Source organism: Typha angustifolia, chromosome 7 (genome assembly GCF_048772165.1).
Source record: "Typha angustifolia cultivar Huaian chromosome 7, ASM4877216v1, whole genome shotgun sequence".
In the NCBI taxonomy this organism is placed as follows: Eukaryota; Viridiplantae; Streptophyta; class Magnoliopsida; order Poales; family Typhaceae; genus Typha; species Typha angustifolia.
In genome coordinates, this window is record NC_133245.1 from 14,461,124 (window position 1) to 14,477,996 (window position 16,873).

The 16,873-nt window shown below is 37.4% G+C and overlaps 4 protein-coding genes across 4 annotated transcripts; 2 read left to right on the plus strand and 2 right to left on the minus strand.

The window, feature by feature from the left end:
* The first annotated feature begins 1,264 nt into the window (after positions 1 to 1,264).
* On the plus strand, positions 1,265 to 5,003 carry LOC140763238 (abietadienol/abietadienal oxidase). The gene is made up of 10 exons (XM_073101329.1): positions 1,265 to 1,357; positions 1,667 to 1,942; positions 2,024 to 2,354; positions 2,476 to 2,625; positions 2,907 to 3,146; positions 3,305 to 3,388; positions 3,620 to 3,698; positions 4,149 to 4,270; positions 4,429 to 4,556; positions 4,705 to 5,003. Exons 2-10 carry the CDS (start codon positions 1,728 to 1,730, stop codon positions 4,811 to 4,813), a joined length of 1,458 nt encoding a protein of 485 aa, XP_072957430.1. The 5' UTR covers positions 1,265 to 1,357; positions 1,667 to 1,727; the 3' UTR covers positions 4,814 to 5,003.
* Positions 5,004 to 6,050: 1,047 nt separating this feature from the next.
* LOC140763729 (uncharacterized) lies at positions 6,051 to 8,828 on the plus strand. The gene is made up of 6 exons (XM_073102048.1): positions 6,051 to 6,236; positions 6,376 to 6,446; positions 7,865 to 7,913; positions 7,989 to 8,095; positions 8,189 to 8,271; positions 8,341 to 8,828. The coding sequence occupies exons 1-6, from the start codon at positions 6,188 to 6,190 to the stop codon at positions 8,648 to 8,650; spliced, it is 669 nt and encodes a 222-aa protein (XP_072958149.1). The 5' UTR covers positions 6,051 to 6,187; the 3' UTR covers positions 8,651 to 8,828.
* A 584-nt stretch (positions 8,829 to 9,412) lies between these two features.
* LOC140763619 (uncharacterized) lies at positions 9,413 to 11,305 on the minus strand. Its single transcript, XM_073101895.1, has 3 exons — positions 11,178 to 11,305; positions 9,989 to 11,085; positions 9,413 to 9,892 (listed from the first exon to the last, which is right to left on the minus strand). Exons 2-3 carry the CDS (start codon positions 10,432 to 10,434, stop codon positions 9,838 to 9,840), a joined length of 501 nt encoding a protein of 166 aa, XP_072957996.1. The 5' UTR covers positions 10,435 to 11,085; positions 11,178 to 11,305; the 3' UTR covers positions 9,413 to 9,837.
* Positions 11,306 to 12,171: 866 nt separating this feature from the next.
* Positions 12,172 to 16,060, minus strand: LOC140761915 (uncharacterized). The gene is made up of 5 exons (XM_073099445.1): positions 15,821 to 16,060; positions 14,685 to 14,844; positions 13,713 to 14,082; positions 13,433 to 13,611; positions 12,172 to 12,463 (listed from the first exon to the last, which is right to left on the minus strand). Exons 1-5 carry the CDS (start codon positions 15,861 to 15,863, stop codon positions 12,352 to 12,354), a joined length of 864 nt encoding a protein of 287 aa, XP_072955546.1. The 5' UTR covers positions 15,864 to 16,060; the 3' UTR covers positions 12,172 to 12,351.
* Positions 16,061 to 16,873: the final 813 nt, after the last annotated feature.

Below are 16,873 nucleotides of genomic sequence, written 5' to 3' on the forward strand. Positions count from 1 at the left end.
TGGTCTAAATCAACTAGGTAAAAAGCATTGCTATGTTACTATGACATTGAGTTATCTGGATCCAAGTGCCCCAGTTAACTAGTATAATGGTTCCTTTTCCTCGAAAATTCGATCAAATTTGAGATGTATTATCTGCTGAATAGAAGAGAACATAGCATCACTTGCTCTCAGTTTGATTTTTCTTACAGGCACTGTCATCTCATCAATGGTTCTAAGACTAATGTCTTGGTTAAGGCAGGAGAAAGCCTCTCTCAAATAGCTACTTGTGCATGGTGAGTGGCTATTTTCCCACTGTACTGAGAGTTGCAGACAGTGGCTTAATCATCTTTCATGGCTAAAATGTTGAGTTAGTACCATTAAAAATATAAAATATAAAAATTACCCTTTTCTAAAGACTTGACTTTTTAGAATAGCCGGTGAGTTAATATGGCATCAGAGATGAGGCCCTTATAAGTTCAAATCCTGCTGGGCTTACATAAAATATCAAAATTACTACTCTAGAGTAGCGGGTAAATTACCAGTACCAAACATGCAATATATTACTATTATTATGGGAATAAGAGTGGCAGCTGAGGCAATTTGCTGAGAGTACAGACGATGAGGCCAATGGTATTAAAGAACACAAGTTGGAGGCTTTGATAGCCACCCCACTGATATACTAATCTCCAATCGTCTTGAGATTAAAAATAACAAGTTGCTGAAGGCTGAAGCTTTCGCCTTTTTACATGGAAAGCACAAAGATAGTGTTACGATTTCTTTTAGTATTTGCATCTTTCTAAGCAATTCAAAGTTGATGAGTCTACTTGTATCAGTTTTGTGTGGCAGGTCAAATCAATCAATGAGTTTACAATAAACAATCTTGTTAAGGTGGTATTAAATTCTTCAATCGGTTCCTTCTCACACTAGCTTGATGGTAAGTTTGATTGATGAATTTATGAGTAAATCATAAGAAAGCAATTTGAAAGTACTAGTCGGTGTTGTCAGTGTTTATTGAAGCAAACATGTTACTTTCGATCTAGTAGGATGTATCGGTGTCCTCCGATATGATCTTTTCTCGCTGATGGACTCCTGCACAAGTTTAGATTTGTTTACTCTGATGAACCAATAAGAAATATTTTGTCAGCTATAATTATTGCATTGAGATTAAGCTCTTTGGTTTAATTTAGAGGTAATGGACATGGAAAGAAAATGACCGAAAGGACAAATATATATGCATTTTGCTTTCAACTCCAGTGGCATTTAGAACTTCAAGTGTAAGCATTGCCAGGGGCTTGGTCCCTTTTTAGAGCTATAAAAGCAGCCCCAAGCTTACTTGTGACATTGTGGTGCAGGTTTGGATTAACTATCAGAAGACAAGGTTAGTGCTCCTTTGCAACTCTAAAATTTTCAGCAAGCCTTGTGCCAGCAGACCATTTTCTGCAATTATCATACGAGATGCTATCAAAGTTATAAATGCTTGGACCAACTGTCAGGATGAATTTATCAAAGTTAAAAATGGATGGAAAGGATGCAGATGAACACCGCAATTTTCTTGAAGTAATAGATGATTAAGTTACCAACGATGTAGCATATTAATTTGGAGCAATCTCTCCATCTAACCAAAAAGAAAGCAAATTAATTGGATCTGTTAGTAATAATCTTTTAATCTTCTTCTCTTTTCAAGCAGGTGATTGGAGAATTCTACCTGTGTACTTAGACTCCAGTGATCTTTAACTCTAATAATTCAAATGGAAGAAAACTATATCTTCTTGTGGTCCACTTTGGTTGCTATTATACTCTTTTTCAATTTTTTTCTGCTGTTGAAACGGAATCAAAATGGAAGGATTGCCATGAAACTACCACCTGGAGGAAGAGGTTGGCCTTTAATAGGTGATAGCCTTCAGTGGTATAAGGCCGTCGTAAGCTCACATCCGCCAAGATTTGTTGAAGAACAGGTGAAGAGGTATGTGGGCACTTCATTTGATACAACTATTGACTATTAGTTTGAGAATGGATTATTTATTTATCAATTGAATTTATGCAGGTATGGAAAAATATTCACATGCAACCTCTTTAGGAGACAAGCTGTAGTATCAGCTGATCCGATGTTCAACCGATTCATTATGCAAAACGAAGGGAAATTATTCCAATCATGCTATCCAAAATCGTTCCGCGATTTGGTTGGCATGAATGGAGTGATTGTATCACAAGGAGAACAGCAGAGGAAGCTTCATGGGATTGCTACAAGCATGGTGAAATTGGAGAAGCTCAATTCAAAACCTGGCTTCTTAGGAGATGTCCAGAAGGTTATGCTTCAAACAATAAATGCTTTACAGGATAACCAAGTTGTAATCCTTCAAGATATATGCAGGAAGGCAAGTGTAGAACCAAAACTTATTGAAATAGTTATAGTCTAACTATACAAAGGAAAAAAGAAGACTCTATTTAAAGACTGAATTTTATTTTATATGGTAATATGATCTGGTTTGTTTGAAGGTGGCCATTAGTCTGATGGTTAATCAGTTGCTTGGAGTAACTACCGAGTCCGAGATCGATGAGTTATCCCAACTGTTTTCTGACTTTGCAGATGGTTGCCTCTCTATTCCTATCAAATTGCCTGGATTTGCATATCATACTGCAATGAAGGTGACTGGCCTATCTTCCTGTGTGGATTTCCTTCATTTTTATTCTCATGCTATCTGCAACTGTTGTTTTGCTTGCTGTACTATAAGACTAGCCAATGCGATTCTGCTTTAACTGATTAAAAATCTAGTATCATTTGTTTTTTTTTTTCCAATTATTTGATAAGTACAACCTTCATGCACGCGGTGGACTAAAGTCATTAAACAAACAAGATTGTTAAGTAGTTGTCTAGCTTCCTGAATGCGTATCAGAGAAATGTCTCATTCTTATTATTAACATGGCAGGCCAGGGAAACTATAGTTAACAAGATCAAGAATATAGTGGCAGTCACAAGGGTGCAATCCAAATCAGCAGCAGACAATGGGGTTCTTGGGAGACTAGTGGATGAGGAGAATCTGCCAGATGACGTTGTAGCAGACTTTATAATTAACCTACTCTTTGCGGGGAATGAGACGACAGCTAAAACAATGCTCTTTGCTGTCTATTTCCTAACACATTGCCCTGAGGCACTAGAGCAGCTACTGGTAAGGATAGCTACTTGCAGTAGTCATGCCTCTATAAGCTCTGCAGTTTACTCCATGGTGTCTAGCTTCTAAATGATACAAATCTGCAAGTGACAATCAAACTTAATGAGAAGTTTCAAATTTCACTTCTTCTGTTTCCATTTTTTCTTTTTTAACAGGATGAGCAGGAAAGTATTAGAAGAATGAAACATGGAGACATGCTTGTGTGGGAGGACTACAAAGCCATGACATTCACACAATGTGTATGATCTCAGGAACTAAAATTTATCTTTTATTCAGTATTCCTGTTAACAGAAGAAGTCAAAATCACAAAAAGTAGATTTAAGGAATCCAGTTATCCTTCTCTTATCCGCTCCATATATTGACTCGCACATATTCTATGGAATTCTTAAGAGTTACATTGCACAATGGATAACACAATAACTTCATGTATGGTAGTCTCATGCACCAATAAGCATCGCAAGATTTTGCAGGTAATCGATGAGACCCTGAGACTCGGGGGTGTTGCAATTTGGTTAATGAGGGAGGCAAAAGAGGATGTTGAATATCAAGGTAAAAGACTCTCATACTAGCATATCTTCTTTTACTATGTCGTTTCATGTCTGCTTCACCATCTACTTGCAGTATCAGCATATTGTTTTGATGACTGTAGAAGTAAGTATCTATGAAAAAGGTGAGGAGTTTGATATGTTGGTTTATTAGTAACTGTTCTTGGAGAAAGGTTTTCCATAGAGACCACAAAGAATTGGCTTGGCACATAATGCTGGGAATTTATGATCTTAGGAGAGGTAGATCTGTAAACACTACATTGTGGCTTTTATTGTTATCCAGAATCTTAATATTTAGAAAAGGAATCAAGGTGTAATGGAAAAAAAAACACATAAAGGGACTCAAAATGGCCAAATGAATATTAGCACTTTGGTTTAATCTTTTGACATGCCTGTTATGACCTTAACCAAATAGAACCTTAAACTAATTTGCTTCTTGTCCGATATATTTCAGATTTTATCGTTCCAAAAGGGTCATTCGTAGTTCCCTTCCTCTCAGCTGTTCACTTGGATGAGAATATATATCCTAGGCCTTTAAGTTTCAACCCTTGGAGGTGGATGGATCAAGAGAATAAGGTCAGTAATATCTATCATAGTTATATATATATATATATATATATATATATATATATATATATATATATATATCTTGTTGTAGTACTACTTAAAACTATATTCGTATGTATAACATATGTAAATTACTAACATATTTTCTCTATTTTATGGTTCCATAGGAGAAGAGAAATTGGAGAAGTAGCTCACTTTACACACCTTTTGGAGGCGGCGGTAGACTATGCCCAGGGGCTGAACTAGCTCGAGTTCAGATTGCGTTTTTTCTGCATCATTTTCTTACCAAGTACAGGTATATATCCTCACCCTCTTTCATCTGAAAGTTGAAAATCTTATAGTGTAGTACATTTGATATGCAACCTCTAGGAAGATTTTTGAAATCTGAAGCTATGTTCATGCAAATGCTTACTGCTTTATTTGAACAATCTGAATCTGAATAGGTGGATTCAGCTCAAGAACGACCGCGCATCATTCTTCCCTTCAGCTAGGCTAGTAAATGGATTTCAAGTCCGCCTCTTCAAGAATTCGGAGACAGCTCCTGCACATTGACTTCCATTCTACTTCTCTAGTAGTTTGAAGACTTCAGTATATACAAAGAATGCTGAAATATTATGTTCTCTAGTTAAGTATGACTGTAATATATATATATCAGGTTAATACATAGTGGTGTAATAATACATTGGCAGGATCTTGTAATCAGAAAAATGGCACTATTAATATGTATCTCCTTTTTCTACAATCTGATCCCTTTCCTTTTCTTTTATCTGGATGAAAACAACTTAGCACTTGAATTGTATTTGGCGAAGTTATACCGCCTTCCGAAATAGGGCACTCTTTCATCCTGACAGTTCCTAGACTAAATGTAACATATCAATCCATCATGACCCTTTCTATGACAACAGTATGAATATGAACCAACAAACATGTAAACTGGAGCTAGAACAACTGAAAATTTTCTAAGAAAAAGAACTACTGATGATAAAAATCTTCTGATGTTTGGAAGTGTTGCTTGACAGAGATTTACTACACTGCAAGTCATATATCTGATGATGAGATGTATCAAACAGTGAGGTCTAATGTGAGCAGGGTCAAAGGGAGAAAGAAACAGAGAAGTTAAAAGAAGAGTCTTGAGCTTGTGAAATAGTAATTTCGAAATTGATTTGCTGTAGAAACTCTGCATATAATTCACCTTACTGATTTATTATCTTCATATATTAAACCTTTTACTCTTGTCTAGGAGTGGAAATGATGAGATATGAAGAACTTTTAGAGTTAATTACATCTTGATCCCCTCAACTATCATTCTAAATCGCATTCATCCTCTCGAAAAATAAAAACTAAAAAATTATAAGTAAAAAAAAAAATAGGCAAATGCACCTCCTAAACTATTTAAACATATTGCTAAGCCTCTTATGTTAATATTTTACAATAACGCTGATAAAAATGATCTTAAAAATTTGACCAATTTAATAGACGGATAAAAATACTCTCATATTTCTTTGAGATACTACTTTTTAGTGATCTTTATAACAATTTATCTAGATAGTAAACTTTTAATCGATCTTTATATTTTTTCTAACAAAATTTCTAATGGAGGGTCAAATGTAATTAACCCTACAAATAATGATAGTTAACGGATAGCAAATATTCAGATATAGAACCCGATCCCCTCTACTCGAGTCAGGTATAAATTCGACCCGAATCATGTCGGCATCCAATTCAAACCCGATCCGGATCCGCTACCAGCATCACCCCACGACTACGAAGGTTCGAGATTTTCGATAAGGCCTCCGCGAAGGTTTCTTCTTCGTGTTTTTCGAGACCTAATCGGAGTTCATTTGGGATATAATTTATCCTTAATCGTTGTCGCTCTGAAGGAGAGGAGGCGATTGAGATTAGGGTTTTGCTTTGCGACCGGTGTCAATGGCGGGGCGAGAGGTTCGAGAATACACCAATCTCAGCGACCCCAAAGGTACCAAAATCGATCCCTTGGTTTCTTTTTGTTTGAGTTATTTGTAAGTGTTCGGATTTAAAGCTTTATGGGGATCTTTGGATGAGCTGGATTTGGTTGAAGTGATGCCTTTGTGTTGGTTTGCTGTGGAATTTGGTAGATAGGAAATGGGGGAAGGGGAAGGATAAGATTGACGATGAAGACATCACTTTCCAACGCATGGTAGCAAAGGTTAGCGAATCGGCTCTTCTATTGCTAATCTTTTTAAAGTTATTGTCTTTTTGATGTTTCTGATAAGCTTAGTATGCATAGTTCAAGGTTATTCCAATGAGACATAATTCCTATATAATTACTGCATCAAGACATTATTGTGAGAGTAGACCATAAAAAAGAAAAAGAAAGATGGATAACAATCAAGTGTTATGTAACTGGAGTCATGGTCTTATATGTAGGTTTCCTTTTTCTGAGTTGGGCAATTCAAGTTTCACCTTGGAATTAATCCCAGGGGAGTCCGAAGTACTTGCGGTTATACTTTTGGTCTAAAAATCAGTTACTTAAAAGGTTGCAATAGTGGGATGATACTAGAAATAATTTGTACCAACTAAATCTTACTGATGCATGGCATATCCTTTCTAGGATTAGAGCTCCAATCACATATTCTCATTGGATTCTGATTTTCTATGCATGAACAATTATATAACCCTGATGACCATATAGGGTCTTCCTGCCTTATCTTTTGTATTTTTTGCTCGCGTAGAGTTTGGAATAAGCCTTGGATCCCTGGCATTCAATAGATACATGATGGTTTCATGTAGTAATTATTGCCCTCTTTAGAGAAAACTGAAAGATGAAGAAAAACATGATTAGAGTGGTTGTAATCAGATATTTTAACAGCATTTTGTCAAATTTATCTTTTCTTTTGTTCTGGGAAATTTTGGTGGTTTGGTGGGTTGATTTTGATTAACTAGGGTTAAATTTCATCTGAATGTCTTGGAGAACAAAGCATAATGGAAAGTGGATTGTGGAGAAACAGTATTCGCGCTTCAATGCCAATTGCTAAACTGCTAATAGTAGCTTGAAAGTCCACACTTGATAATTAGATTATATTATATATTTCATTTATTATAAGTTAAGTCTAGTTACCACACTGGTTTAATGGTGCCACTGAGATGAAGATCACTTTGTGCTTGACATATTATTTTTTGCATCATTCAGCCTTCTCGCATCTACCAGTAACTTTGAAAAGTTTACTGTGGGTTTGGTTGTGTGAACATGAGTTGTACTAAATGGGTTAAATAACTTTACCTGTCAATTATCTAAGCCTTCTCTTGCTTGATTTTTCTTTAATCCTATTTGGCATCAGTTCTCGGAGGCTCGTTTAGATATTCGTCATTCTCATCACTAAGTTATACTTTGTGTGACCTTATATTGTTGCGAAAAGGATATGACCATAATATTGTTGTTGATAGTAATCTATGGCACGTAGTTGTTGCTTGTACGTGAAATAGGTCGTTGCATAAGTTCTCTTTACCAGGCCTTTGAAATATTCTTCTAGTAAGGCACGTTTAAGTTCTTTGAAATATAGTGTTCTGATAACATGCCCCGGCAGGGATATTGGCATCTCCCATTGGGGCTGTCGATGCTAATAGATGCAGGAGGTTGCTGGTGAACGTGGAGGTTACCTTCATGGGCGAGGAGGTACTTTGCTCCTCTTATTGTTAACATTATCTATGTACATTGTCTTGTTAACTTTTTTATCCTTTTTCCCTTCAGCTTTGGACAGTGATGACTTGCTCTACCTGAAAGAACAAATGGAAGCTGAGGAAGACGCTGAACGTCTTCTCCGCCGGACTGAAAAAAGGGCTTTTGCTGCTTTTAAAATATCCTTGTGGTGTTTTGACTGACCATTATGAGCATCTATTTTATGATTTTGCCCATTTAAATGCTATTTGCTTTCTTAACTTGTATTCTACAAAGCAGCAATTTTAGCAGATTCTACACCTGCTTCACCGCCACTACCCCTTCGTGTTGAACCCAAACCTAAAAGTAGTATCAGGTAATTCACACATAATCTTTCAATTTGCTACTACTATTTTTCTTAACATTACTGCTTCTTTATGTGCAGGCAGCAAGACCTCTTGAAGAATATCGTGGAAATTAAACCAAAGAGACAGAGGCTCAGCAGCCCTTCTGATTTAGTAGAGAGTGATAAACCAATTGCAAACCATGAGGAGTGCTTCAAAAAAGTCCAACCTTCTGACGAGCGATCAAGCACATCTTTGGGTGCTCCAGTTCCATCACATAGGATCCCCGCGCAACAAACAGCAACAAACATTTTGCCTTCAAAACCAAGCGGAAACGTGGGGGATGCCAAACCACAGAATGCTGTTAGAAGCTTGTTAGGTTTATCCTATGAGAGTTCTGATGAGGATTGAACTAGGATTCTGGAGGAGACCAGGCACACAGTTTTGTTGTATATTTTAATTTGCTTTTCTACCTTGCTAGTTTGCCTAAACACAATGGTCTTGGTTGGATTGAGGTCATTAAATATGTACAATGAATTTTGTTTTGGATGCTTAATTATTGAAATCAGAAATTTGGTCTATGCTACAATGAGAATTTACTTGACTTTCCGCACAATAAATTGCATCAGCCGGAGTATATTCAGTTTGGATATCATATCTTACCATTTTCATAAACCAGGTGTCACCTCTCAAAAAGGATTGGAATGAAATAATTCCGCTCTAGCTACAAATGTGTGCACAGCTTTCTTGTGTTTGCAATGGTACTCGAGACTGAAAAGGGGACCATGAATGGTGGTGTGATTCTGAAAGTCGCACTGCCTTTGATTAAAAAGAGAAAAACTAAACAGTTGTTACTTTTTTAATGATTCACAAGAAAGAGAGAAAGATACATCAACCTGTAGAAGCTTCTGCTAATTCCACAGCAGCAGCGGACAGCGAGATACTGAAAAAAAATTTGGAGCACTTGTTCAGAACCAACTCCAGAGCACTCGTTGAATCTTTCTGAACCTCGAAGTCCTCACTGAAATTCATTGAAACGCTACTCGGAAACGATAAGACATTGTCAAAACCTATACAGAATAAAACATTGTCAAAATACGCAATATAACTCTATACAGAAGCAGGACTAAATGAGGGAATATGAAGTCAAAGTTGTACATAATTTGCCCATTCCGAAATGTTTTAACACAAAACTTGTTACAGTTGTAGCTGATAGATGACAACAACCCTGTCACCATAGGCTTTCTTGCGTATACTCAGGGTTGTAAATGAGTTGGTTTCTTCTTTTTACCACGACCAACCGGCCTGCTAGGACCCGCATCTGCAGCTGTGGAACGGATAGACTCGTGCCTGCACTGCTCTCTCCTCGACCTCGACCTCTATTTCTGCCTTCACCTTTTCCCTGACTTCTTCCCCTACTAGGCTCCTCCTGTTGTAATACTCCCTGACTGCCTGAATTTGGTTGGAAGGGAGACGAGGATAGCGATCCCCTCAACTTGTGAGGAAGAGGCACGAAAGCGGGTGGTGGAGTTGATTTACCATCGTTCATAAGGCGATAGTGCCCATCAACCCTCCTCATTGCTCTTGCTGCTCTCTCCCTACTGCACCACTTGAGCAATCAAGCATGGCCATGCTTCTCTGCCGAATCTCAGCCTGAAAAAGAAACATTGTTGGAAAAAATGGAACCAATAATCTAATAATGGCCTTTTATAATATTGAAACGTTTGTCCAACTTTGCATAACACTGACCATCCTAGATCCACAGGGAGAAGATCGCTGTTGAGGCGAGAAGGTGCAGGTAATCGAGAGACTGCATTGCCTCTAACTGCATGAGGCACTGTATCATTGCTAGTCCATTTAAGTGGAGGTGGAGAACGAGGAACCTCTACATCCTCATATGAGTCTTCATCTGAGTCCTCATCTGTGTCAGCTTCCAGCAGCGCATCAATGTCATCTTCGCTACTAGTAGTGTCCAATAAGTCATTGGTCCTGCGCACATCATATAATTGCTCATTTTCCGCAAGCCGCTTAATAATGTCAGTTGCATCAGCATTTTCATTACTCGAATATTCATCACTACCATCGCTTGCATCACTATCAGTCTCGTAGTACTGACTCAATTTTGCACCAGTTGATCGTGTAGATTGCTTGACAACCGGCTGACTTGGACTGGCATAAAATTGCTTCATCTGCATATGCCAACTAATCACCGGTCTATGTGCTGCAGGCTGACTTGGAGCATCAGCAGATCCAGACGCATGGGGTAGCGAAGTTCTCTCAGACTGCGTAGAGGAGAAACCAACACTTGCTTGAGAGCATTCCAACTTCGTAGAGCCTAATCTTGGGGAATTAATTAGTCTCACTCTCACATCCAAATGAATTGCTGTGCTAGAAGAAATATCGCATCAACCGCCTCATTGTCATCGATTGGCACATCATCAAACTTACAATGAAAAGTGGGGACTCTAAACATCAACAACTACTCTCACTGCAGCCTACTAAAGTAGGTAATGTCATACATCTTCTCCAACAACTCCTCATAGGTTGAACTCCTATTAACCTTAACAGGTTTCATCTTACCGCCTACATAACTAGCGACATTTTCTCTACTCAAAATTTCCCCACTCCAGTAGCATACAGCAACTCTACAAGCCATTTTCTGCAATCAGCATGGCGTAGTTCAAAACCTCTTGAGACAAATCCTAATGTGATAACACAATAGACTCCCAAAATCACATGCATTGTATCAATAAGAAAACCTTCCAACCAAATTTAACCGTATAAATTCAGCTATTAGGCATAACAAAGAAGATAAGTAAAATGTGGCGAAATTACACGCAAAGTTCCTGAAAGGAGCAAATGATGTTAGTAAGTCGCACGGCAGTAAACCTAGATGATTCAAGAGAAGGGAGAGAAGCAGAGGCCATCTTAGGATTACCTTGTTGCGGTCGGGTCGGCTACGCCGACCTCTGATTTGGATCTCCACCTCAAGATCGAGCAAATGAGGAAAGGAGCGGATCGGGAGGTAGATATCAAGAGAAATACGAGAGAAAGGTGTGAAAAAAGGAGGGTTTTGGAGTGGAAGAAAGGACGCGCGAAGTACGAGGGGCTGCTTCGTTCGCTGTATCCTAACGAGAAAATTTGAATGACCGATGTCACGATGACCTATCCCACTTTTACTTTTTTCACCTTTTCCTTTCCGATATTTACTTATAAATACTTTATAAACCTATTTACACCCTAAAAATGTTGCCAATTTCAACGTGGACCTGACGATATATATATATTTGAAACGTTCGAAATTAGAGATAATATATAAGTGTTAGACCTCTTAGGAATTATTTTACTTCTTATTTTAGAGAAAAAAAATAGAGTAAATTAAGCGTAAAATAATTATTTAATATTTTTATTATTTCCCTAAAAAAAGATGAGAAATTTTTCAATATTTTATAATTAAGACTTAATTCGTATAAAAATGAGGAGAGGTGTAAGAACTACGAAGTCCTCCAGGTGTAATTAACTCTTTAATCTTTATTTAGAGACGGGAGTTGGGAAAAGTGAGAACACGGAGCATTCCAATTAAACTGGTGTTGTTAAAACTTAAATTTAAAAATGAAACTCTTCAATAATTTGAGCAAAATCCCGTAGTTTGAATAAATCCTTGTTTAATTTCAAATCTTACGAACAATCTCCGCTCCAAAACAACGAATCCTAAAAGCAACCTTTCACATAGGCAGAATCTGCAAAGGGTGACAAGTTTCTTAGCATCATTTTGCGACACATCCGTGCGACTGCATTCTAGTTATACATTTCAGTACTTAAAACTACGATAGAATTTTCTTTTTCTATTTGTTCACAATAGAGAATCGTATTTTGATCAGCAGCATAGGAATTAGAATCCAAAAAAAATGAATCCATTGGAAGTATGAAGGAGACAAAGAAAAAACTTTTAAGAATACCAAGATAATGAAGTGTTCCAAATGCATTATATGAACTAATAGCTCGCCAGCTTTTAACACCTTCATTTGACATATAAGAACCCTTTCTGATAGATTCTCAAAAGTTTCACAGGAAATATGGGGATCAATCATCCATAAACCTAATGATGAAATTTACATTTTCTTCCACAAATTGATGATTCCATCAGCAAAAGACTTCAAGTTCCCCCAAAAGTTCGCCGTCGGCGGTGAAGATTCTTCATGTTCATACTTAGATGGTTGTTCACTGAACAAAGAAAAATAGTGAACTTAACATTTCAGCACATAATCATATGCATACCAGAAGGGCAAGGAGAAGTCTAATAACACAGAAGAAGAGGATGTTATTGACTAGAATAAAAGCATGTCATCCGATAGATTTTTAAGGAACTGTAGTAAGTGCAGCACAAAGCAGATTTCTTCACTAAACTAACAGACACAAATGAAAAATAACAAAAAGAGCATGAGATTTGTGATGAATAAGATAACCAGACTAAAGTTTGAGAAAACTATTTCAATGTACAACAGGTCATAAAATTATGAATCCAGCTTAACACACACTAGGTCCTTGTAAGTTACCTTACCAACTAAGGGTTAACTATTAGCTCTCCGATGACTTGGTCATAACAATTAAATTCCTTGACTTACAAGAAGCCCGTTGTAAGCTGATTTGTGTTAGTTCTTATTATCTCGTTGTAAGCTTTCTGGTTTTAGCTGAGTTTCACTGGAAGGGTTATACATGGATCAGATGTTATTACTACAGGAACCCAGGAAAGCAAAACATTTAGAAAATCTGTGAATATTTGATCAATAGATTGATTTATATATGTATTTGCCAAGGGCATTTCTACATCAAAAGGAAAGGTTACTAATTAATACAACCTTCAAGAAGAAATTCAGACCTTGATTAGTTGGAGAAGAGAAAACAGCACAATTGTGTGCTTCCTGCCATGGACATAATGTTTATTTTGGAAGAAACAAGGAAATCTTTTGCGGAACATGACCCATAATAGCAGCTTCTTCTAAACCTAATAGGAAGACAGCATTGAGGCTCATGCAAGCTAGGGGCTTAATTCAGTAGATGTATAAATCATAGCTTATCTAAGTTCTTAACTGGTGTCTGCATTATCCAATTATAACAAAAGGCCAAGACAACTGGTTGCTTATACAAGAAAATAAAGCAGTAACTAAAAATATGTGATGTGAAACTAGCTACCTGTACTGTTCATCTAATTTGGAAACTTTGTCACTTTCCATTTGTCCAACTTCCTCTTGGGCATTCTTGTCCTGTAGAATTTCAGTAGCACTCATATCTGTCCTGATTTCTGTTTCTCCGGAAGGAGAAGTTGAAGTGTCTTGTGCTGTTTCCAGTTTTAAGGATAATGAAGGTTCAGCCTGCAAAAGTGCAAAGAAGTCAATATTAACAGCATTTTACCACAATACAAATAGATCATAATACCAACAGAAAGAACAGACAGTTCTGGAAAACCATTAACCTGTTCTGAATGATCAGTGGAAAAAGTTGATGCATTGGACTTCTGAACTCTCATGGACTCGCCATGATTCTGTCTTTCCACTTTTGCAAGTTTTAATGATGGATCTTCATCTATCTCTATTTTCCCAACTACTTCCATAGTTGGAGCCTTTTTTCTACTCGAAAAAGAAGACTCCTTTTTGGCATCAGAACTTAAGTAATTCACTTTCTTTGTTTTGTCGAGTTGAATTGTCTCAGACTTGTTTGAAGGGGACATTTTACAATTGTATTCCAATTCCTGCACCATCTCGCGTACAGTATAAAATGATCCTCCAACCTCTTGTTGAACGACGGAAGCTGTTGGGAACTTTCCTTCATGTGAGGCTCTATACCTGCATCATAAGTGAACCTTCCAGCAGTAAGATTCTCTTATCACAGAAAGCAAGTTTCTATATCTATGAATACTCCCTTATTACAAAATCACGATAATATATCATAAATCATATGTAACTGTTCTGGAGTGAGCAAAAGGATGTTAAAGAACTTGCATAAACTTGGTTTGCCAAAAACATACGAGTTTGATGCAAAATTTGGTCTAACTTGCCCTTAAAGTCCACTGAGTTGTATTACACAGGCTAAAGTAGCTAGCAATTTCAACAATCTGATACTTGTTTGATGCAAAGAACAATTTAACTCCAACAAAGCAACCTTAATTGATGCCAAGATCCTATGAGGAACACATTTAATTTGGTTGAATTTGTAATCATTACTATCTTATTGTTTGTAAAATTGTTAAATCTACATGACGTGCATCCATAAATACAACACAAATACATGACATATATGAGTGTCTGTGGGTTGCACTAAATAAAAATAAAACTTTTGTAGCAATTGAGTACACCTCCTGTCCTCAAAATCCAAGATAAGCCATCTTGAGATGGGAAAACTTAATTGATATATTAAAGAATGGAAGTCTCCAGGAGATTGATCTTACTTTTCAACAAAGACCTCTACCAAAGCACGTCTTGCCTGCTTTGAAATTCTCTTCTGGCCATTTTGTGGTTTAAATGAGTCAGCTGGTACAGAAGCAGCATATGATTTCCCTCGCCTCCAAGGGTCCGATCTAAATATAGTTTTTGAGATGCCAACAAACACTGTGAAATGTAAAGTAAAAAAGGGTTAAGTTCCACCAAGAGAAAGAAGAAATTACTGAGTACAATTAAATAATACATCATCTGGACAACATGTTATTTGTGTTATTGACATAAAAAGAAAATAACCTTATTTACTTGCACATTGAAAAAGTGGTGGAAAAGGTATGATGTTATTGCAAATGATGCCTGTTGACCAATAGATAGCATAGGATTCATTAGGACCAAATAACAGCTCTTAAGATATTAAACAACTATAATTGACCTCAAGGAAAAGGAAATGGTTCTATATCTCTGTGATGATGTAAAGGATAGAATGTCGCACTCAATTTCGGGATTCCATTCCAACAATTATTTAGGATATTGAGTCCAAGTAAAAGTATTTTTTCTTAAAAGAAAAAGAAAAGGGCACCTTCAAACCAATCTATGTAGGAAGTATAGCATCTAGGCTCAATGAAACAGAAAAAAGAGGGCACCTTAAACCAATCTATATTTGAGCATACTAAATCAACTAAAGAAACATAAAATCACCTTAGGACAAATCTATGTAGGAATTAGAGCATAGCAGACTCAATAGAACAGAGGCTATGCGCAATAACTATGGATAATAGTGGATACGGCTACTGGTGATTAAGGTTTCGACTTTGAACCCAAGAGCTCATTAATTCCAATGTGAACCAACTCTAATATCATCACAACAAAATCAATAAGAAGGATAAACCAACAAAAGATGGCACCCATTTCAGCTTGAAACGATCATAACATATAGCCTTTACAATTGGCAATGCTATTATCCACTTATTTCGGCTAGGTTACTATCATCATACCTCACTAACTACCGTAAAGAGTTACATAGAGGATTCGACGAACCCAAGATACAAAATCTATACCACCCAGTAAAAAGATTACTTCTTTCGAAAACTTTATTAAATATTCCGACATGAACGATCATATAAGGAGGAGAGAGAATAAAGGTTACCCCTTTTGGAGTTCGGAGAGGAGAATCGCGACAAGGCTTGCATCTGTGCTCGATTTGGGTATTCATAAGCTCGAATCCACGAGGGCAGGGATTAGAATTCCAGGGAAGAGAGATTTAGAAGAGAGCTAGAAGCCATCCTCTGTTCTATTCCAACCTCAGTGGCTGTTCGAGAAGAGAAGAACGCAGGAGGGGGAAGTCGTCGAGGTTTTAGGTTTGGAGGAGGAGGAGGAGAGCTTTTTTACCAGCACCGTCACTTTAGACACAGAATTAGACTTTATAAATGTTATGTGGGACCATGCAGTGAAAGGGATCAAATAGAAAGTGGGTGTACATCTAAAAAGTGGAGCATCGGGTGCGGAATTCAGACATCTATTGGGCCAGAATTGGGCCCATGGTATTAGATGGGCCTTTGTTTGTATCTTGCCAGAGCCCACACATAGTACATATATTACCCATCAAAGGCCCAACGTGCCCATAATATTTGTATCTAAACCGCTAAACCTATTGTACTAGAACTTAAAATCTAATTTAATTCAACAACTTAAATTAGTATGTAAAGATAGAGTCTTCTTATTAAATTTAATTAGATTTAAAATTTAGTGCAATAGATTTTTCCCCTCTCAATTTAAGGGCTCTCCACTCCTCTAGCTCGCGAGGTTAGGGGAAGTAGAGGCAATTCCTTTTATACTATTAATCCTAGTCTATCTCTTCTCCATCTCCTATCCCCTTCTCTTCTCTCTTTTCCTCTTTCTCCCATAACATAGCTGGCCTCGCTCTCTCATTCTTGACATGATGGCATCATAGCGTTGCCCTCCTTAGTCTTGTGTTTGTAGATGCCAAATTTGCATGGTGGCATCGGAGATGGAGCCTAAGTTTTACCACCCATGCACCTCTTTTATGGCTTGAGTTGGGCTAATCTTGGTCGCTAGAGACTTCCTCCAGTACCGTGGACTAAACTTGGCCCGACATCTTGCGAACTATCTCTTCCAACGTCATCCCCAGTAATATGTAACCCAGGCCCCAGCACCCCTCCCACTATAGTAGCATGATTTG